The sequence below is a fragment of the Aspergillus pseudonomiae genome (assembly GCF_009193645.1).
Source record: "Aspergillus pseudonomiae strain CBS 119388 unplaced genomic scaffold BDV37scaffold_8, whole genome shotgun sequence".
Taxonomy (NCBI): domain Eukaryota; kingdom Fungi; phylum Ascomycota; class Eurotiomycetes; order Eurotiales; family Aspergillaceae; genus Aspergillus; species Aspergillus pseudonomiae.
The window spans coordinates 440,818-462,418 of NW_022476000.1; the positions used below are offsets into that span (position 1 = coordinate 440,818).

Genomic DNA, 21,601 nt, shown 5'->3' on the forward strand with positions numbered 1-21,601 from the left:
GGGAGAAAAGGTCACTGATAATGGAGCCGAGCCGAGGCCATCATTGGATACCGTGCCCTAAGATGTAACCTAAGAATACTAGACTTCTGGATTATGAAAGCATTTAAGGCAGCCATTCCTCAACAACTGGGTCCCATAACTCAGTCGGTTAGAGTGCTGAGCTAATAACTCAGAAGTCGAGAGTTCGAGCCTCTCTGGGACCATTCTTTTTCTTTTTGTGTCTGTTCTTTGCTATATCTACTCTGATATTCTCTGTGCCTCAAACAAACTTCTTCCCTTTCTTTTCTTTTTCCCATTCAAAAGGAGGCTGGCAGTAGGTATCTCACTTTGTCTCTCCACTAGGCAGTTCTATCCATGGAGATGTTGAGGTTTTGCTCTCACATTAATTAGAATCAAATGTGCCATAGAGGATCGCTATATATATATATATATACACGAAGTATGTAAAACTTTTAGTATGAATACTCATACGTAAGCTACTAGAAACGCAGCGTAAGACCGAACCCCATAAGCCAAATATATCGTTCATCCGTAAGAAGCCAACAACACACAGCCGCACTATTAATTTGTATCATCGCATTAAGCATAGGCAGCCCAACCTAGGGAGATGAAGTTTGTTAGCATCTCGGTACAACCGGTTTAGGGTAACGTTATACAGAACATACCGCAATACAGGACGGCCAGATTCTTTTCATCGGTTGCTTGCTGGATCAGCTCATTTACAGTAGCCGTAACACTCAATGTCTTGCCCAACTTCTTTGCTACAACCGTCAACGCACGATCGGCCTCGCTTGGTTCATTGCTTGGCCGTTGGTCGGCAGCACCGGGCAGCATGGGAGGCCCGCCCCCGGCTTCGGGGGCGTCTTGCATCTTCATCATCCTCAAAGGAGACACAGTCCAGCTGTAAAGTGGATCGTAACGAAGCACGTCAAGGATAGTCATGATACTGTAAGACTCTCGTCGTAAGGTTTCAAGCGTGAACTCGCAACAGCGGCGGAAGACACCCTCGGTCTTGGTAATTCCCATTCCATCGACAAGGTCTCGTGTCAAACGGAATGGAACGACTTCGGGAACCGGAAGCACTCGGCCTTGTTCGAATGCAACTCCCAAGTCGATATGGACCACTTCGCCAGTCCTCTCATCTAGCAAGATATTATGGCCATGGCGATCGCCGAGACCGAGAACATGACCCAAGATTGAGATGGCAGCCGTGCTTCGAGTATACGAAAGCCTTTTGCTAAACCAGTCGTCTGGATTGTTAAACTTTTCCATGAAGAAGTATTTCATAACAGGATGGAAGTGTTCAGTAACCTGTCGGTATGTCCTAACGCGTTGCTCAAGTGATCGTGTCTGAACATCGCTGATGTGCTTGCGGCAAACGTTTGGTTTCATGTCCTTCGGATAGTATTTTTGATGTGCAGGCATCAGATAATCATGCAAAGGGATGGTGTATGGCACGAATTCGATTATTCCCGCATTCGACGTAAGAGGCAAAACCTTGTATGTGCGAATTCCCAGATTCCGCTGCCGAGTAGCCTGATGGTCCTTAAGAAGATTGCTAACTTGTTCAAATACTTGTTCCATGATAGCGTCTTGCCGCAAATCATCATTCCCTCCTTTGAACTTCCGGTATTGTTAGCCTACCATTCGCTCCAGATGCCATATCAATCGATGCTCAATGCTTACCAACTGCTTGTACCGTAAACCATTACTTGCATAAGCCGAGACGATCTTTGGCGCACTGACGCCGGATGCGATAGTGAACTCAGGGTGGTACCTAACAAGCTTCGGTACATCACTATAATCGCAATCAACTCTGATTTCAATGTTCATTGTGGGTGGTGGTAGTTTCTGTGTTGCGGCATCCTGTTCGAGGCGTGCGCCAGTTTGGAGTTTCCGCAGCGGAACCCTGGCACCGCTCTTCAATTTTTCATCTAGCCTATCAATGGCAAATCGTACATAACTGATATTAGTGTTGTGAACAGCGACCCATGTCGGCCCAATATGCTTGTCATTCTTTAGGCCTTCAACTAATCGTCCGGCTGCTCGATTGCGTGATAGCGCTGATTCATCCTTTCCTCCCTTGGACTTACTGCTCGCAAATATTTGATACATACCATGGAATGGGTGCTCAACACAAATGCGAGTAATCAGAGAGAAGAGCATCTTCTGGAACTCATCAGGCACATCCAGCAGGCGCGAGGTTAACTGATTCATCAAGGGGGCAAATTTTCGGCTTGGAACTTGACCGAGATGCTTGGAAACAGCCGCATTGGCGATATCACTGTCAGACTTGTCAAGCCACAGTGCACAGAAGCGGAGGACGTCATTGTTGTAAGTTTCGCTCTCTCTTAAGCAAAGGAGATAGTTCTCGAGACATTGTTGTAGGAAGGCTTCCCGACTTCGTCGCAGACGTTGGTATTCACGGTCATCAAGATCAAACCACTGCTTTGTCTTTGTTCGATGAAATTTCAGAGCCTCCCTCTCCCTTCCCTCAGCAGCCTTCATCATATCTTCCAATGCTTGCACTTCCTTCTCCTTACGGTTACGTAGTTGCTCAACTCGCGTAAAATCTTCCAAACCATCGGGGTTCTGTAATTGTTGGTCGCAGAATGTGGCAAATCCGTGATAAACTCTCCCGGCTTCTTCACCCCCCGAGCGGCCTTTTAGCTCCTTGACTGCGGCTAATAAATAGTCTTGGATGATAATCTCTGGTTTCTCGAGGCGTGCCTCAGCGACATGGTGGCCCTTACAAGCAATAAATTAGCCTGGAACGAGCAGAGTTTTGTATGAAAGGAGTTAATATAGAGAGAGCTTACCAAAGTCACGAGAAGTTCTGCACGGCTGATTGGTACCGCCTGTTTATGTAGGTCATTTTGATCCTTGAGATGGTGAAGCATTCGAATTGATACAGTCATTTCACCTTGGTCCCATAAAACATTAGCTAGATCGAACTTGGCGGCCCCTTCAATGTTGATCCCTAGTGTAGAGCAGTGGTGTGCGAGCTTAGAGAGGCACACGGCCGATTTCAGAGAAGCTTGCTGGATGCCCTGGGCTCTTGTGATATGAAGTGATTGCCGAATGGCTTTGACCTCCAGAAGCTGTGCGTCATGATCGCTTATATTGGTCGAAGATCTTAAATAAGCCTTTCGGTTGATCGATGAGAAGAGGGCTTCATGTGAGTTTAGTATCTCACCAATCTCATGAACACTACCTGAGTTAGACGTATGATTGTTTTGCAGAGTATCTGTTCCATACCTGGTGGTCTTCAGCCAAGAGTCCCTGGCAGCGATATCCTGCCACTCATTGTTTATTTCTTGCGTTGATCTGGCGTCCAAAACGTCACTGACTTCAGTAATAATCCCAAGAACCCTCATCGCAGTTCGTAAAGACATAGCAGACTGGCTGGTGCTCGTAAGAGACTCCAAAGTTGTCAACAGACACTCGTTGATAGACTTAGAGGCATCAATCAGGCTCCCTGACGTGTTGAGACTTTGGAAAGCCCGGAAGACGGTTGCGGAAGGTGAAGGATTCAAGGGCGAGACGGGTATATCCCATTGTCGTAAATTTGTTGCGGCTTGCAGCATGCTATCAAATGAACTTGATCTGTCATTGAAACCCCACCCAGACGCCGAGAATATGGAATTAGCAATTCCCTGTAGATTTGTCGAGTTGAGTGCCTTAAGAACACCATAGGCGTTCGGGTCTGCTGACATCTGTATCTCGCTATCGTACTGTGCGCTTTGGAAGAGGAGATTCTTAAACCCTGAGCTTTCATGTTGGAGCCTTTCCATAACCGAGTCCAGGGAGGGGCTTTGTTGGATTCCGTAGAAGGAATCAGGGTCATCTATGTCCTTGAATATTCCATGCAACATGTCCGAGGGAGCTTCGTATTTGGCCAGCGAGGAACGGCGAGAGCCAGAGATTACACGAGATGCATGTATCTCAAGGAAGAGGAGTGCTGTCTTCGGTAAACGGCACCTACTGGCAGCCAACGATGCCTCTGCGAAGTCTATCTCCAGCCATTCATCACGTTCTACTATTGTCGCCTCATTAGGTTTCGGCTGGTTTCGAAGATATAGAATGCAGTTGATTGCAAGCCGTGCATGTGAGATAGTAGTGTCATGAACATCACACAGAGCTTGTTTGAAAATTTGGGAAACCTCCTGTCTGATAACTGCTTCTCCTTGGAATTCTGCAAGCAGAACATCATGAAGCATGTATGGTAGGATTTGGACGGCTAATTCAGGGATAACATAGAGAATGTGGCTTAGTGACCCAACCACAGGATCTTCAGCCGCAGCTTTTGACAAGAATAACGCGATACTGCGAGCCCATTGAGATAAAGGGTTGCTTGTCTTCCAATTCACTTTGGGGTCATCTCCTTCTGTGTTTGAAGTAAGTGTTGGTATGGGTGGGCACTGATAGGGGCTCCATGTGAAAGCTTTCATCAAGTAGAGAGGTACGACACTGATGCATTGTTCAAAGCCCGGATACCTGGGAAGGTTACTTATGATGAGTTGCAATGTTCGCTCAACGAGTCCCACCTCCAGATGGCTGTTGTTCTGTAGCATGTTGCATAGTTCTTGAAGTATGCTAGCTTTAGAATAACAGTGGACATCTAAGTGCAAGTCGGGTAATTGAGATTCGAAAAGAGACAGATCTTGCTCCCTGGTTAGGGTGTCATTGACTTTGCCTGTAGTAGCAAAAGCACGTCCAATGACTTTCGCAGCCCATAGTCTGTATCCAGATCCGGTGCTAAAATTCTGTAGAGTTTGGTAGACGGCCACGATATTAGAAGTTGCGTCCCTGTCGGGCTCATTTAATTTGTGATAGTTTCCAAGCGGTTCCTCGGAGTCAGCACAGAGCAGCGCTATGACATGGTCGGAGACAGGCTTGCTCAAGAGGCTTCTTTGAGAGCCCCGATCATCAAGAATTTCGAGGATCACATCACGTTCATTAGTGTCATTTGAGTGTGACTTAACAGTGGAGGTGGCCTTTGAAGACTTCACTACCCGGCGAAACGAGTGGCGTGTTTCTGCGTCCAAGGTGGATTCGTAAGTATTTAAATACTCCCCAAGCCACTGAAGAAACCTTTCAATGTTCGCTATTACTGTTTTTGACTGGCTCTGTTGAGCTATATCGGCTGGGGGAGATGCCAAAAACCTTTTCAAGGACAGCAATGTGGAGACCGTGACTCCAGCCATGAGTCCGGGAGTCTCTGTCAGATAAGGCTGACCAGCTTCCAGAAGATACCAGAAGATTCCTAATGCATCTTCTGAGCAATATACATCTACCAGGAACGGTAGCATGGCGTGGAGGGCCATCTCGAATGGATAGTCTCTGAGCATAACAGATCCAGCCACGCAAAGTAGTACCCTGATCTTCCGGATTACAGAACAGGCGTGGAAAGAACCAAGTGCCGGGTGAATTGATTCCAAGAGGGTTCGGCAAACATAAGAAGCTAGCGTAGGCGTCCAGATCGTCTCGAGTTCATATCCGCTGCGCTTACAGAGGAATTCTAACTCATCAATGAGATAGCGAGCCCTGAACGAGGGTTGCTGATTTGCAGGGAGAACGATTTTCGAAGCACTTTTACCGAGGATGCACCTTAGACAATCGAGAGCATCCTGGAATTTTGCACGTTTTGAGAGGGCTCTTTCGACCTGTTCATATTGGTCAAGGGACACGAAGAAGGCTGCTATTGTCTGTGGAAATTGCTGATCAATCAAATCCATGAAACGTTCAGCCCCTACCATCTTTCTTAGCCGTGTTTCAACTCCTTTAGGCTGGCTACCTTGCCCAGGAGGAGTACTGATATCTCGAGCGATGCTATAGGCCTCCGCCTTGTAAAAAGATGTGGCTAAAAGTTCAACGAAAGGCTTTCCCATGTGCTTCGACATTTCCATCTCCTCATCCTCCCGCGCACGCATGATAATTTGACCGACAAGTTCGTCTTGAACATCGCCTAACATGTCTTTGATACTTGCATATCCAAATATACTGAAAGGCATGGCTGTAATCGATTCCTGCTCAGTCCAGGTATAGAGGATCTGAGAAGAAAATAGCCGAAAGAGCGCTTTCGCATCTTTGAGCCCAAGCGTATTGGCGACACCACATATGCACTTCTCAGCATACTGAAGTGAATGAGGTACATGTGCTGGGGTCTCGAACATGTGGTAAATACTTTTGCGGAGTAAGGTATGCCAACGTGAAGCTAATTGACCTAATATAAACAACCGAAGCGCGATGCCTTCTACCCAATCAGACTCTTTGGGAAGGTGTCTCAGCACGTCATTGAATATGGCATCATGATCGTTTAGTGAATAATGGCCAAATAGCCGGGGAATCAGATTCCCAATATCAAATTTAACTGGTATGCTGCCTTTCTCCAAAATCTGCAGAAGGCTTGTTCGTGGAGATATGCTTGATTCACCGCTAGAGTATGAGGCGTTGGTATTAATGACACCCACGAGGAGCTCACTGAACGCAACGAGAACTGAAGGCGATGCCATGTCTTTTGCCAATAAAACGTCTCTGAGCCAAGTATAGATATCTGATGCCGAATCACTGAGATTATCGTCTTCCGAGTTGACCCATGCTTTGACAAAGCTATGCATCATATGAATACAAAGGGAGTGAGAGGCTTCACAGCGCTCCAATTCATAAGTCCGTAGGCATTTTTCAGCCAGGTCTTCAAGGATGTCGAGCAACGAAGTCCGGTCCATTTCAGAAATTGCACGGTAGACATGGGGCAAAAAGCTCCCCGCGGCTAAGATATCGACTTCGTCTAAATCGATCAAGTACTCAACCAGAGCCCTACTGGAAGGTTGATCACGGCTGGCCAAAAATGCGTGGGTTTTCTGTGAAACAGAAAGCTGAATGGTAATACACCGCTGGAAGGAGGAAAACTCCTGGAATAAGGGTAGCGCTTCTCTCTTGGACTTGATGATTGAGGTGACCTCCGCCAGCCGATCTTTTGAATTGAACAGAGTATCGTCCAAATCCATAGGCTCTCCATTGTGGGGAGCCAAATTCTCTCTCTGACATCTTCTATAGGCTTCTAAAAGGCTCCCTAATGGAAGTACAAGCCTGAGGAGAGCCTTCGAGACGGCTGATTCAGGATTGAATGAGAACTGTTCAGAATTAAGGAAAGGCGACAATACTACTAGACAACCTTGAACAAATTCAAGTTCGTGAGAGGCCAGGAAGGTGCATATAATCTCCCATAGGCACTCGCTATTCTGCTGTAGGTTTTGGAGTTTTGATGCAGATTGGCGTGGCAGACATTCCGTGTAAAGAGCAACGAGAATACAGAAAGACGCAACAATCTGCACGATGTCCACCGTTATATGATGTGATTTATCCTCATATAATGATTGAAAGGCTTGCAAGAACATTTCAGATTTTGCCTGCAAGAGATCCAGAACCATGTTGTCATTTGGATCTTGTCGTGAAGATATCTCCAAATTGATAGTATCATCAGTATCCCACATATCAAAATCTAATGTACCTTTGAGTTGAAATAGGTAATTTAGCAGCTGTTTGCTCCTGTGAAGAAAATACCAGCCTTTGCCAATGAGACTGGTTGCTCCCCTGAACTGAGGTTTGGGTGGGATATAATGCCGATTAGTGCAGGCTAAAAGCAGGTTTAAAAGGTCCAAGGGCCGGGCAAATGCAGCAAGTTGAGCTAGCTGTGTTCGATCAGTTGCTGTTCCTGGGGCATTATTAGCATGAAATATCACTACCATATCGTGGAAGCCGCTATAGTAACACACCAATAACCCAAACCTCTCGAAGCCAGGCGCATATCTGCTTTGAGGCATTTGGAAGGGATCCTGGATTTATCTGCGCAGTCATTCGAGTCGTGGTGGCCCATAAAGCCAACGATGCATCGGACACGGTAGATGGGCCGTTTAGATTGACAGATGTGAGCATCGAGTTCGTGGCCTCCGCGACTATCGAATACTCCAAAAGGTTGAATTCAAGAATGCTACTCAGGAGAATACAAGATGCCCTAGAAGTAGCCTGGGAAGTTGAGGCACGGCATGTGAGCTCCCAAGCCTGTTGCCAAATTGCCCTTAATGAGGGCGAGTCTGCATTAGGACTCCCAGCAATGCTATAGTAAGCCTGGTCAGTGCGGCATGAAAAAGATTGCTGAGTGAACTTTACCTTGAAATAGTGATCATTGTCCAGGACGCTAATATGCCATTATCGTCGAGTATGTTTGGTATTAACCGGAGGAGTAGCGACGACTTTGAATCGTCACTAGCATGATGCCTGGGGAGAAGCGGAATCAATTGCAGAGCGCAGATTCTTCTGGCACCTGAGGATGAAGCGCAATCACGGTGAATTTCATCTACCATCGATGTGAGACGCTGCCTTTTGTTCAGCGTCTCACTTGACGTACGCGACGACGACAATCGCGCAGTTATCTCTTCTGATAAATCCACAAGGTTAGCTATAGCCCAGATCACGGTCCAATTATGCTCTGATCTGCCAGATTCAAGACGGGGCCATATCAAGATCTTATCCACCGCCGCCGAAGTTTTCTGATGGAAAACCAACTCATCAACCTGTAGGATATCCTTTTCAGGACGCTTGATATACTCTGTGTACAGGGAATCCAAGAGGTTTTCAATAGAGCGGTTCAACAATTCCGATGGCTCCTGTCGAGTCGCTGCGGTCAAGAGGACAATGCAGAGCATGATGGTGACAAGCAGTTCATCTTTCAACCCTACGAGTTTGGTAGCCCACAGGTGACAAATTACGGGTATTAAGTCCAGCAGTATGCTCTGAACAAGCTCTGACTGGTCAGACAACACCCTCATGATGACCGAATTAATGCTATTGAATGCGCTTTGGTGTCCACTTCCCGCGATATGCGACGACTTGACGTAACCCACTAGCCCATGAAGTATCTTTGCGGCGGGCTCTTGAACTGGAGCATTAACGCATGCCGTTAGCAGCTGAATACAGACTACGGCCTCGCTGATTGCACTCTTATCGCCTTTGGATTTCTCTCTCACAGTTAGTGTTGGCGTCGATATGGACGGTGTGGGAGTACCTCCAGCCCCCAGGAATTCATCCAAAGTGGACCGAGAGTCGCTCCCTGTATGCGAACGGGCATCTTCATAATCTTGGGTCTTCAAGATCTTTAGACAGAAATCCATAAGCTTCTGCCATTCACTGGCCCCCAGATGTTCAACATGTGGAGGATAATTTAGCAATGCAGCCAAGCATTTTGTATAATCCACACCAAGAAGCTCAAACAGACTACCTCCTGGGTCCTGCAAAGTTTCGGTTATATGGTCAACAACTGCACGAACAGACTTGGCTCGCAAGTTATGCAGAAGGGCGTCAACAGTTAATCGCAGAACAGTTGCACATCTTGATAAGCGAGGAGCAGCCTTAGATTTCGCTTGTTTATACAGAGATTTCTCTGACGAGATGAATCGGAACAGTGACTCAAAAATTTTATGACAAGCTTTGTCATTCAGGGAACTCCTAGATGATATGTACGGGTCAACAACAAGGACCACCATCAATCTCTAGAGTGATATTGATTTTCCACATACAGTTTTGAGTTTCGTTTATTTTGTTGGAGTATATGCTTCAAATCTTGCAGATGTTAGAAGGGTATGATAGATCCTCCAAGTATAACCCACCAGCTAGACCATCGGAACGCTCTTTTTGCTTCTCGGATGACAGAAGCACCAGAGTCCTATCCAGAGTGATTTCCGCCATTGCGATGGTGCTGATAATGCGGAGTAGTACTTATACACATTTAACACTAATAAGGTCGAGCGTTTGATAACCATGTTCACATGCGACATTTCCTAAACTTTTGAGAACTCCATTATGCAACAAAAAAACATGGCTAAGCCCTTAAACCCGCATGAAACGGGGGCGTTATGGGGAAATTGCCTGGAAGCTCCGGTGCGGCTGTTAGGAGACTCAAAGGAGCTTTGGTCTTGGCGCAAACAGAAGCTCCGCCGCTTTTACTTTTTCGGGTCGGAATTTTGATCGCGACCTCCGACCTTTTTTGGCCCGCAACAAACAGTTTATACTTCATTTCCACCTCCACAGCGCTTCTTGCCGAGCTAGGGAAAATCTCTGATCATGGGGGACAGAGACACTCTAGCGGGCCTTCGTGGCTTGTATCAAGATCTCTCATCCCTTACTGAGTCCTCCTTTGTGAACATCGACCGTCTCCGTGATGAGTTGGAGGCTCACATCGATGATTTCAGGAAGCTCCTTGACAGGCCACCAAAGAACAATTCCAGTCGCCAGGCTGTTCTTTCAGGTAAGCATTTATCTTCTATGCGCAATGGGAAATATAATCTTAGGTTGGAACCATGTTTACGTTACTCCGAATCCACTTAGGGAAGATCACCGTCGATGACCTTGAATATTCCATCAACGAGGAGTTCCAACAAGGCGCGTTACAGCTGGCCGATGCGCTGGGTATCGATGAACTGGAGGCAGCACACCTGTTTCTTGGCGCCCAGGACCATGCTCAGATGCTGGATAGAACTCCTCTTATCGCTGCGATCATGCGGTTTCACGAGCGTCGGCACTTCCTCCTCGAATCCCTGCGTCTTATCCTCCAAGAATCCTTCGAGGTCGAACGGGAAATGACCCAGGCTCTAATGCAGGACATGATAGCTTTCGTTGTCGAGATAAAGAATGGCCCTCTACGAAACGCGTCACTGTTTGCACGAAAATGCATGAAATCGATGGAAGATATTGAGAAGTGGCTTGTACTTGTTGCTGAACAGATTCAGAAGGCATCCATTGTTGGTCAAGCGGAAGATGCCGATATAATGGAGGCCATAGAGTATCAGCGCGCCAGCTTGCAACAACAGCATGAATCGTTGGGTGCTATACTTTGCTACCTTTTTAAAGGCCCTTATACTAGCCCCGAGGATCTTCGGCTGCTGCTTGGGAACCTTCGGAAATTGGACCGGTTTGATGGGCTACTGGTGCATTATATCCCTTCTATAATTGCTGCTTTCGTTCAACATGGTTCTCCGGAAAGTTCCAATTCATACAAAGAGGCTCGAAGCTTGCACACAGCCGTTACGTCAACCAAAGATGGCCAATCCTGGGCCCTCCCTACTTTCCATTCTGCAGTAATTTCTCTCTGGCTTGCAGTATATGGTGGATGGGATTTTGATGGACCGTCGTCCCCCCTCCCCGGGGTCGATCTCGAGAAGGACGCTGAGGAGCGTACAAAGATGTTCATGACAGCGCTAGATGATGGAGGGCTGGACTTTATGCTGGCCGTCTGTTCTGGAGTGAACAATGAAGAATGGGCAGATCCAGCTCGGAGTGAATTAGTTTCATTGCTATTGAAGGAAAGCTCCTCAGCTATGCCCGAATCTGACACCTGCGCTACATACATGAAATGCTTACTGATGGACAACTTCGAGGTCTTTGTGGAGTCATGCATCGCTAATATGCCGGATGCTGTTCGGATGTTGAAATCAGAAGAAGATTCGCAAAGATTGGATCAAATTACAGCGCTAAGAGATGGCCTAACTTCTAGTCTCCATCGAGGTTTAGTGGAAGCTCGGACGCACCTTGAATCTTTCCTCATGATAATGGCTTTTGCATTTGAGCAGCGACCGGACGCTGCACAGGAGTTCTGGGCCGATCCTGACGGAAATCTGTATGGCTTCCTTCAATGGGCCTCGAAGAGGCAAACTGTCCCTAGAGTTAGCGCATTCTGTGAATTACTATGCTCTATTTCGGGAAGCGAAGATAATGCCACTGCAGCTCATAGATTTCTCACTGAAGAGGACAAGTTCATGTCTGCTAAATTCAAGCGGTCGACTTCCATGAATTGGTCCCAGATGTTCGCTGAGCTGGAACTTTATGCTACAAAAGTGACCGAGAAGCCTCCTGCCTCGACATCTCAAACGATCCTACGATCCCGGAAGTCTGAACCAGCAGATATGAGTGAGCCAGAAAGTCCTGTCATGCTGACCTGTTACCTCCGGTTGATGGGACATCTATGTAGACAAAGTGTCGCGATACGGGACTGGATGCTTCATCATCCCTCGTTCAACGTTGTCAGCACATTGTTGACATTGTGCAGCGGGCCGATACCCACGCACTTGAGAGCCACAGTTTTCACCACCCTTGCAGCTTTGATGACTGAAAGAACACCTATCAATGGAAACGAAATGTGGCTTTCTATTGACCAGTGGATTTCAGGTGGATCTATGAGTGCTTCTGGAATGGGCAAGATCCCAGTAGTCTCAAACCCTCTTATTTGGCATGAGCAACAAGCGTTTCAAAAATTTGGCGAGAGCTTCGACCAAGCCAATGCTTTTGTGACCTTGATCAATTCCCTTGTGTCTCCAACATCTGATTCAGCTGACTACCACCTCTCGCTGCCATTTCCTGAATCTTTGGGTTCGTCCTATCGCATGCCAGGTATCGAGCCTTACATAGACTTTATACTGGGCCATGCCTTGTCACGGAAAGTGCCAGATCTCAACGAACGCCAATCTCGGATGCTAACGTACAATTGCCTGGAATTTGTCGTGACATGCTTGAAGTCCTTCAATGAGAGTCTTGTCTCTGTTCTGAGCCAGCCCACTGTGCCATCCGATGCTAAAACCTCGTCATTGGTTACTTATGTCCGTCTACACCCCTTTGCGCGGGTAGCTGAATGGTTGTTCAACGAAGATGTAATCAAGACAATCTTCGCGACAGCTCACCAAGATATAGCCGAGGTTTCCAAGGCGGCATCCGACTCTATATTGGTCCTTTCTGTAGTCAGAAGCCTTGAGGTCATGGACCTGATCATGGACCTTCAGTCGACATATTTCAACATTGTTCGCCCTTTGATCAAGTCTCAAAGTGGTGGAAGCCGAACCAACGTAGCGAACTCATCGCTCTCTGCCTTTGAAGATAGCGTCCTAAACAATTTGTCAATTGTGCCAGCTTTGTGTCTTTATTGCAGCACGGCGCATCAACAACTCACAATCACATCAATGGTGCTACTGGAGAAACTCTCTAGCTCCAGAAAGCTCAACAAGGTTTCATCACCTGGGTTGTCCAAGTGGCGGTCCTCGAATAAAATCGTCGAGGTCCTCAGCACGGAAGTAGAGGTGGACAGCGTGGCACGCCCGCTTGTATCTCAAATGCAGCCTGAACTACGGGAACTTGATCATGGGTCGCAGTCTTCTGGTTATATCATTAGAGAAAGTTTATTGGCGCTGCTGAACAGCTGCCTTAGAATGATCACGGATCGGCCAACGATAGCTCATCTGCTTCTTGGATTTAGCAGTGTGGGAACTATGCTCGACATCTCCTCTGACGGACTTCTCGCCAACGGAATGTCCTTGCTACATGCGATCATCACATTCTTGCAAAGCTACCCAGATCAAGTTGATGGAAATATCCTGTCATGGATGGTGCACCTGAAGCGTATGGCCTTGGAGGTGTTAAAGCACTTATGGTCATCCAAAATCTCCTCCTACTTCACCCTTACTGAGATGCGTGCGAACCGTTTTCTGCAAAGTCTGCTCGCAAGCCAACCCATCATTGGACCAAACACGCCTTGGGATGGGTTCCCGATTATGACAGAAGAATTTTGGGTTTCGGATTCTGCTAGTGCTCTCGCAGAATTTCTGTTATACAGAAGTTATTTGTATGCTTATGCTACTACGGAGGTTCGTTCGGCTGCTAAGCTCCGTTCACCAACGCTGCAAGCAGATATCATGTCGACGTTGTTTGGGAATTCGACCTCAGAGACAGGGGATGCGGTATTGAATCCTACGGTGTTTGACCTTTTCGATTTCGCGGATCTGGACATTGGACGTCAACTCCAGCCCCCCATGCTAGTCCTCCTAGATGGTATTATGCTGGATGCGTGCGCAAAAGAAGCGGATGGTTCACTCATCCTTTACAGTGAGGCAGAGCTGGAGGAGCTGATACAACTCAGGAAAGAGGAATTGCTTTCCAGCGGGCATTTACGCCCACAAGACGAGGAACAATTTCTTGCAGAAGCCGAAGGTTTGAAGATGTTCGTCCATGCGACAAACCAGTCAAGAAAGATCAATAACAATCGTTATCTGGCTCTCCGATCCTGGACAGAACTCATTACGACCATGCTCACTTGCTCCGAAATTGAAGGCGGACGAAAATCGACATTCATACTACATACTATTCAGTTGATTCTTCCCAAGCTTGAAGCCGCTGTTGAAGAGGATCTCCCAGAGGCGACCGAGCTAGCACGCTTAGCTGAAGTTTTAGTTACCAAACTGGAATCAAGCCCAGCAAAAGCCAATTCTGCCCGGAGAAGTGGAGATGTCATTGATGAGAAGCTCCATCAACTCTTCCAGATCTGTGTTAGAGGTATCGCTCTGGCGACAGGAAATGTTAATCTCCGAGAAACTTTCTATAACATTTGCTCATCCTACATCGCCCGTATCATCCAACCCGATACAGGACACGAGAGCATCAAACAACATAGCCACCAGGTTGTCAAGATGGCTGGCACCACACTGATTGAAGCGATATGCGATGATGCATATGCTGGCCAGGAGACATGTCGCGTGTCTGCTCTATTGTTCCTCAATCTCCTTGCAGCTCTCGATAAACAGGGAGATTCTGTATTGGCCGAGTCAATCTCTCAGTCAAATTATCTAAGTCTCTTCCTCGATGCCATTAGGACGTTGCCCACTGAACTAAAAAATGCCCAGGCAAATGGTATGTAGTCATGGAGTCTACTGGCCATATCTACAGCTAATCAGGTCTAACTCAGATACACCTTTACTCTTATCCTATTATGAATCTCTGCTGTCTTTACTTCAGCAACTCTGCCAAACGAAGGCCGGCGCAACCCACGTCTTGACGACCGGTCTTTTCGAAGCAGTACGTGGTTCGCAGCTATTCGCTGCCGACCCAGATCTTGGCATCGGTCAGTAACAAGCCGTCCCTTGATATAGTTAAACTGTCTAACTGTAGTAGATATTGATAACCCTGATGCCCTCCGGAGGTATTACGATCTACTGGATTCTGTCTTACGTGTTATTGTTTCCGCTGCGTTTTCCCGGGGCCTTCACAACGAGCAGATGATGGAACAGACTCGTGCGTTCCTTGCTGAGAATAGGCAAAGTATGGTCGGCATATTCAAACGCTTTGCCAAGATCGGTGGAGGGGGTGCTGCCGATCACCATGGCGCCCTGACCAACCTAACCAAATCATATATGGCACTAGTTGCTGCGACGGATTTCTTAGAGGTACGCACCTTCATACATGGTTTGCTTCGATGAATCATCTAACATTCGGCAGTTTGAGGATAATGAAGTGAGAGAGCTCACTCGACCGCAGTTATTCTCGTGAATAGGGACGATTAGCAAAGCGTCCAGGCACTTTTGGGGGGGGTGTAACTGGATTTATTGATGTAACGAAATGGTGTATATGGAAATGATTGCTATATTGTGCCTGCTGTCTTAATGTACAACCTTGGCATATCTCAAAGGGGGAATTCCTTTTTCCAATTTTTTTTTTATAAAAAAAATTGGACGTAAATAATCCCATTCGGACATAGCTTCCATTCTTCGCTGTCAGCTATGAACGTAAACGTGTAAAATTGTTGTCCGGTGAGATAGTATATTTATTCCCCGCAAGGTCAAACATACAAGTATGTACAGTACGGACGTATTATCTTATCTCCGACTTCAACGTCAACGGAACCTTACCGCGGAGCATCTCTGCTTCAGCCCTCCTCTCTGCCAGCTGCCCCCTCCATCTCCCCTCCCTTCCACCACCAGTACCGCATCGCTCATTTCAAATTCGAGAAAGCTTAGGTGGATTTGCCATGAATTGTATAGTCCAGATATCTTCTGGACCTTTGCAACGCTGAGCGCTCCTCTTCAACATCGTCATCTCGGACAAGACCGGGTAGATGCCGCAACCCTCGAGAGGCGCCACCGAGCAGAGGAGCGGTAAGCGCAAATCGATCGGCAAGAGGAAGCTTTCTGAGCAAGAGGAAGTACTGCACCAACCTCAGCACCAACAGGCGACGATTTCAGAGCTCCTTTCGCGGAATCACACAACCCACGGCAAAGAGCATCACCATCACCAGCTATCCTCCCCGACGAGCAAGCGGCCCCGGCTATCGCCATCCCCCTCGGGTCTAACTGCTGCACAAGGTCCGCGGGGATCAGCTTCATCCAACATCATGTACAATTTTTCAAATCAGGAAACGAAAGGCAGTGGATTTTTTGGTCAAGTTACACCGGGCACCAACTCCGGAAATGTAGCAGCAAAACCCCGCTCCTTCAACGCACCAGTGCGCCAAAGCAACTTTACTCCTCACACCGGCGCCAAGAAGCTCGTTGTCAAAAATCTTCGAGTGGGCTCTCGATTGAATCAAGATTCATACTTCGAGAAGATATGGGGCCAGCTTGACGCCGCGCTGACAGCGATTTTCGATGGCGGAAAACCCGAGGTCTCGCTAGAAGAGCTGTACAAAGGGGCTGAGAATGTATGCCGTCAAGGGAGAGCTTCGGCGCTGGCCAGACAACTGCAAGAGCGGTGCCGAGGACATGTATCCGGTAAACTGCGTGATACGCTGGTAGCCAGAGCAGCAGGGGGGAACAACATCGATACGCTACGAGCCGTTGTAGATTCGTGGACGACATGGCAATCAAAGCTGGTATGTTTCCGTTCTTCTTCCGCTCATCTACAATCTTGAATTGACTCGTTTGCAGGTTACAGTACGCTGGATTTTCTACTATCTCGACCAATCGTTCCTCCTCCATTCCAAGGAATACCCAGTTATCCGCGAGATGGGCTTGATTCAGTTCCGGCAACACATATTCAATGATCCAGTGTTACAGCCACAAGTTTTACAAGGCGCCTGCGACCTGGTTGAAGCGGACCGTGACGAAGGGCGCGGTATGTCAGCCGACTCATCTTTGCTTCGGAACGCTATTGAATTTTTCCATGGCCTTGATGTTTATACTACTGGTTTTGAACCTCTCCTTGTCTCCGAATCGAAGAAATTCTTCGCATCATGGGCTCAGCATGAAGCCTCGGGATATCTCGCCACCTTTGCGGAAAACAGCCACCGCTTAATTGAACAAGAAGTAGACAGGTGCACATTGTTCTCTTTAAATCGGAGCACGAAACAGAAGTTGTCTGAACTTTTGGATCAGGAGTTAGTGGCAGAGCAAGAGGATGTTCTCCTCAACCAAAATGACATTCTTGGTCTGCTGCGGGCCGGCAATAAGACTGCCTTGGAAAAGCTCTATACTCTTCTTCAACGAAGGGATTTGGGGGCGAAATTGAAAACGGCATTCAGCAGTTACATCGTTGAAGAAGGGACTGGAATTATCTTTGACGATGAAAAAGAGGCGGAAATGGTGGCCCGGCTACTGGATTTCAAACAGCAGCTTGACGAAACTTGGATCAACTCCTTCCATCGGCATGAGGAACTGGGACATTCCTTGCGGGAGGCCTTTGAGACGTTCATGAACAAGGGCCGAAAATCGGGCGCATCCGGAGGCACAGATAACCCCAAGACCGGAGAGATGATTGCCAAATATGTGGATAGATTACTCAAAGGCGGGTGGAAATTACCTCCTGGACGAAAAGTCGAGGATGTACCTCTTGCCGATGAGGATGCCGAAATCAATCGACAGTTAGATCAAGTGTTAGACCTCTTCCGATTTGTACATGGCAAAGCTGTATTTGAGGCATTTTACAAGAACGACCTTGCTCGTCGGTTATTGATGGGCCGAAGTGCCAGTGATGATGCAGAGAAGAGCATGCTGGCCAGGCTCAAGACAGGTTGGTTCTGATTCCGAGCGACATAAATTGATATGTGTGCATGGAGGCTAACATTGGCGATTGGTTAGAATGCGGTTCCAGCTTCACGCACAACCTGGAATCTATGTTCAAAGACATGGACGTGGCGCGGGATGAAATGGCGGCGTATAATTCTATTCAGCGTGAGCGCAAGCACCGATTGCCGGTAGATTTGAATGTTAGTGTGCTCTCTGCATCTGCCTGGCCGTCCTATCCCGATGTTCAGGTGCGAATACCGCCCGAAATCGCGACAGCTGTCAGCGAGTTCGAAAAGTTTTACTATAGTAAATACAACGGGCGCAAACTTAATTGGAAACACCAACTCGCGCACTGCCAGCTGCGCGCAAGATTTCCCAAAGGTGATAAGGAACTGGTAGTCAGTTCATTCCAGGCCATCGTGCTTCTGCTATTTAACGACGTGTCCGAGAAGGATACTCTGAGCTATCTACAGATCCAGGAGGCGACGAAGTTGTGTTAGTACCCCATACTCTCAAATCTCCAAATACTCATACTCTCTGGGCTACTGCTAACTGACGTGGCATAGCTGATCAGGAGCTGAAACGGACTCTCCAATCGCTCGCATGCGCCAAATATCGAGTGCTTGTTAAGAAGCCGAAGGGCCGAGAAGTCAACACAACGGACGAGTTCTCGTACAATGGGGGATTCTCCGACGTGAAAATGCGGATCAAGATCAATCAGATCCAGCTGAAGGAGACAAAGGAGGAGAACAAGACGACCCACGAGCGGGTGGCAGCCGATCGGCATTATGAGACCCAGGCAGCTATTGTGCGGATTATGAAGAGTCGGAAGACCATCACACACCCCGAACTGGTAGCGGAGGTGATCAAGGCGACGCGCAGCCGAGGAGTGCTCGAACCCGCGGATATCAAGAAGAACATTGAGAAGTGAGTGGCTCCGAGAAATTATGGTATTGTTTATTGAGAACCTGGTCACTGACTATGACTGCTCTACAGGCTGATTGAAAAGGACTACATGGAGCGAGAAGAAGGAAACCGGTATCAGTATGTGGCATAATGGAACATTTAGAGACGACTATATCTGTGTCAGCAAGACATTAACTATTATCATGTGTTTTAACTCGAGCATCATATGACACGAAGCAAACGTTCTTTTAATATATGACCCGAGACAATGTGGGGGGGTACTTTGTTCCCCAGTCCATCGGCCATGCAGTAGGTGCGGCCGCGGAAATCTAATCGCGTTCCCTATTAAGTTATTATTAACCTTCCCCCGTGATCACGGGTTGGCAGGCCCAGCCCCCACGCGGTGCCGATCCGAACAAACCTGAGAATAGTTCGGCATTGGCAGACGGAGCCCTCCGTACGCTGGGTTATCTCCGTGGTGTTATCCACTTATTTTTTTTTTTGGTATTATCAATAGCATCATGATTACTTGCGGACCTACTGTGTCGTATATTCACGCAGGACTGTGATGAGTGCTACCAACCGGTTTAGTGGCAAGGTGATCGACAATATTAAGACTCCATGATCGTTGTCATCATCACTGAATGATGAGATAATTGCTTACATACTAAATGGCGAGCAAGGAAAGTCAAAGACAGCATTCAAACTGCACTCGACGCATCACCACACTTTTGACTCTCGCCCGAGAGAACCGAGACTCGGGAGAGAGACGAACCCCCGAAAATGCAAAAATGCAAAAATGCAAAAAAAAAAAAAAAAAAAAAAAAAAAAAAAAAAAAAAAAAAAAAAAAAAAAAAAAAAAAAAAAAATTAAGCATATATTCCAAGGGATGGTCCGGAAATGGTAAAATGTTATGTATCGGATGTATTGAAATGAAACGGAAGGATAAAAAACGGTCTGGGCTCTTTTGGGGGTTCACGTGGATGAGTGCACTTTTTCGTTTTATCCACAGCAACTCTTCCCTGTCTCAAGCTGAACCCTGAGGGACGGGCGATCAGGAGGAATCCTCAATGGAACACTTCACGGAACGAGAGATCATCTTGAACAATATGCGACTACGTACGCGCCTATCATTGGGAGTTCCGGATGTGGTAATGATTAGAGCCCTTCAACCACGCTGGTGGATTTCCATTAGATCTGACAGCGGGGAAACTAGGCTTTTTTTTGTCGGTCCCATGATCGCTTTTTATGTTGGGGATGTTTCTAGCGCCGTTCCCCCCTTTTTGTCGCACTACGTCTTCGTTCTAGAAATTATTCTCGCTACGAATCAGTTCTTTGTTTTGGTACAGCTTCCTTTTTCGGATCGCATAAGGTTGTCGAAAATATTTTGAGGATACTAAATCCTCAATTGACCCAGTCCTGAGTCATTCTTTTTGCCCAAATTGTCAATCTGATAGCGAAAGGGACTCGTAATTGACACTGATACAGTAAGCATATCATAGGCATGCAGAGAATAGGAATAATTCCACTAGCATGTGCCTGCTACATCCTATGTAGATCTTCAGGCATCCCACAATGCATACGTACTGGGTTGCTGGACGCATGCCGATATACGTGGAGTGGAATCTGTTGGGATGCTCCTCGCGCTCATCGACAGCGGGAGTAAGGGATGAGAGGTAGATAACATATGTATGTATACATCACGAGAGCTGAAAGATTTTTATTTTAATTCATCTGTTTTATTTTGTCAAGTGCATCAGGATAAAATCTGTCCAATTATGTAAGGATGGGCTGATAGATCGAGGTATAGCAATCATCCCAATTATTAGACAACTCTACTGAGTATGTACAGACATATGTTGGTTGTATTGTAATTGATAGTAACCCTGGTATGTAGTTAGTGGATGCACCCGGAAGGTGATATGGACCGACACTTGCGACACCACTCGATCAGCCCTCCAGGGTAATCCCTGGCAATTATGAATTTCAATTTTGGACCATAAAGGAATTATCCGCGGAGGAAGCCGTAGCCGCATCCATCAGGCGGAAATAAGCAAGCGTTTTGCTTTCCCCAAAGTTCAAACCCATCCCATACGAGGGGTCGAGGCGGGAATGCCACAGATGGTAATCCGAAGCGTTCGTTCAAAAGTCGCCTGTAAGTCGCCCAAGGTTCCAGACCCATGGGGTTTCGCGGCCGGCGGCGGGAAATTTGATTACCTTAGTATGGACAAGGCCTCAGAACAATGTATAATTGGTGTAATATTACGAGTCCGCAGGTACCAATGTATGGAGTACTCCGTACATACCTCGCAGTGGGCTAGACCTCTTAGGTACTTACTCGATTAGGTACTCCTCGGTACAGCTGCCTCGCTCGAATACGTTGTACTATCGTGAACTACTCTTCCATTGCCTATCCGGGGGGTGGGTTGATGGGTCTCATTGCAATCATTGTCCATGTGAACTGAAAAAAAAAAAGGTAAAAAAAGAACAAACAGGTTTGACAACATCGTGAACAGGTTCGCCTGGTTACAACTTGTTGACCACTGCTACTTGAGTACAGTCTTTCCCCAGTATAAGTATACTTCAACGCTTCCCTTCAATCTCCGTCTCCCCTCATTGTGATTATCTTCCACTCCTCTATTCTCCATCTCTCGTCCTCCGGGTGATTCTCACCTCATCATACCGAATCAATTCGTCTTGTTTGAATCACTCCCAGACTCACGATTACCTCATCCTAATCCTATTGACTAGGTTTTCTCCACCTGTCCAATATACTGTGAGTACCACTGGCAAATGACATGCCCGTCTACCCTTGTGATCTCCGGTTTTTCGACGCATGAGAGCCCCCGGACTGATCTATAGTATTAGACCCGAGTGAACGC

General features: G+C 47.2%; 4 protein-coding genes and 1 non-coding gene across 5 annotated transcripts; 4 read left to right on the top strand and 1 right to left on the bottom strand.

The window, feature by feature from the left end:
• Window positions 1-129: 129 nt before the first annotated feature.
• BDV37DRAFT_t43 lies at window positions 130-203 on the top strand. Its single transcript has one exon. It is a non-coding gene; the product is annotated as a tRNA-Ile (tRNA).
• Window positions 204-415: 212 nt separating this feature from the next.
• On the bottom strand, window positions 416-9,967 carry atmA (DNA-binding protein kinase TEL1). Its single transcript, XM_032081003.1, has 9 exons — window positions 9,669-9,967; window positions 9,579-9,621; window positions 8,173-9,507; window positions 7,779-8,119; window positions 3,259-7,717; window positions 2,820-3,210; window positions 1,687-2,748; window positions 666-1,623; window positions 416-599 (listed from the first exon to the last, which is right to left on the bottom strand). Exons 1-9 carry the CDS (start codon window positions 9,745-9,747, stop codon window positions 580-582), a joined length of 8,688 nt encoding a protein of 2,895 aa, XP_031945385.1. The 5' UTR covers window positions 9,748-9,967; the 3' UTR covers window positions 416-579.
• A 109-nt stretch (window positions 9,968-10,076) lies between these two features.
• BDV37DRAFT_239855 (nuclear pore complex Nup192/Nup205 family protein) lies at window positions 10,077-15,469 on the top strand. The gene is made up of 5 exons (XM_032081004.1): window positions 10,077-10,306; window positions 10,387-14,727; window positions 14,783-14,938; window positions 14,989-15,260; window positions 15,313-15,469. Exons 1-5 carry the CDS (start codon window positions 10,123-10,125, stop codon window positions 15,361-15,363), a joined length of 5,004 nt encoding a protein of 1,667 aa, XP_031945386.1. The 5' UTR covers window positions 10,077-10,122; the 3' UTR covers window positions 15,364-15,469.
• Window positions 15,470-15,723: 254 nt separating this feature from the next.
• Window positions 15,724-19,113, top strand: BDV37DRAFT_239858 (cullin family protein). Its single transcript, XM_032081005.1, has 5 exons — window positions 15,724-16,681; window positions 16,737-17,817; window positions 17,886-18,308; window positions 18,380-18,740; window positions 18,810-19,113. The coding sequence occupies exons 1-5, from the start codon at window positions 15,929-15,931 to the stop codon at window positions 18,868-18,870; spliced, it is 2,679 nt and encodes an 892-aa protein (XP_031945387.1). The 5' UTR covers window positions 15,724-15,928; the 3' UTR covers window positions 18,871-19,113.
• A 502-nt stretch (window positions 19,114-19,615) lies between these two features.
• On the top strand, window positions 19,616-20,544 carry BDV37DRAFT_239859 (uncharacterized protein). Its single transcript, XM_032081006.1, has one exon. It carries the CDS (start codon window positions 19,790-19,792, stop codon window positions 20,108-20,110), a length of 321 nt encoding a protein of 106 aa, XP_031945388.1. The 5' UTR covers window positions 19,616-19,789; the 3' UTR covers window positions 20,111-20,544.
• The last annotated feature ends 1,057 nt before the right edge of the window (window positions 20,545-21,601 follow it).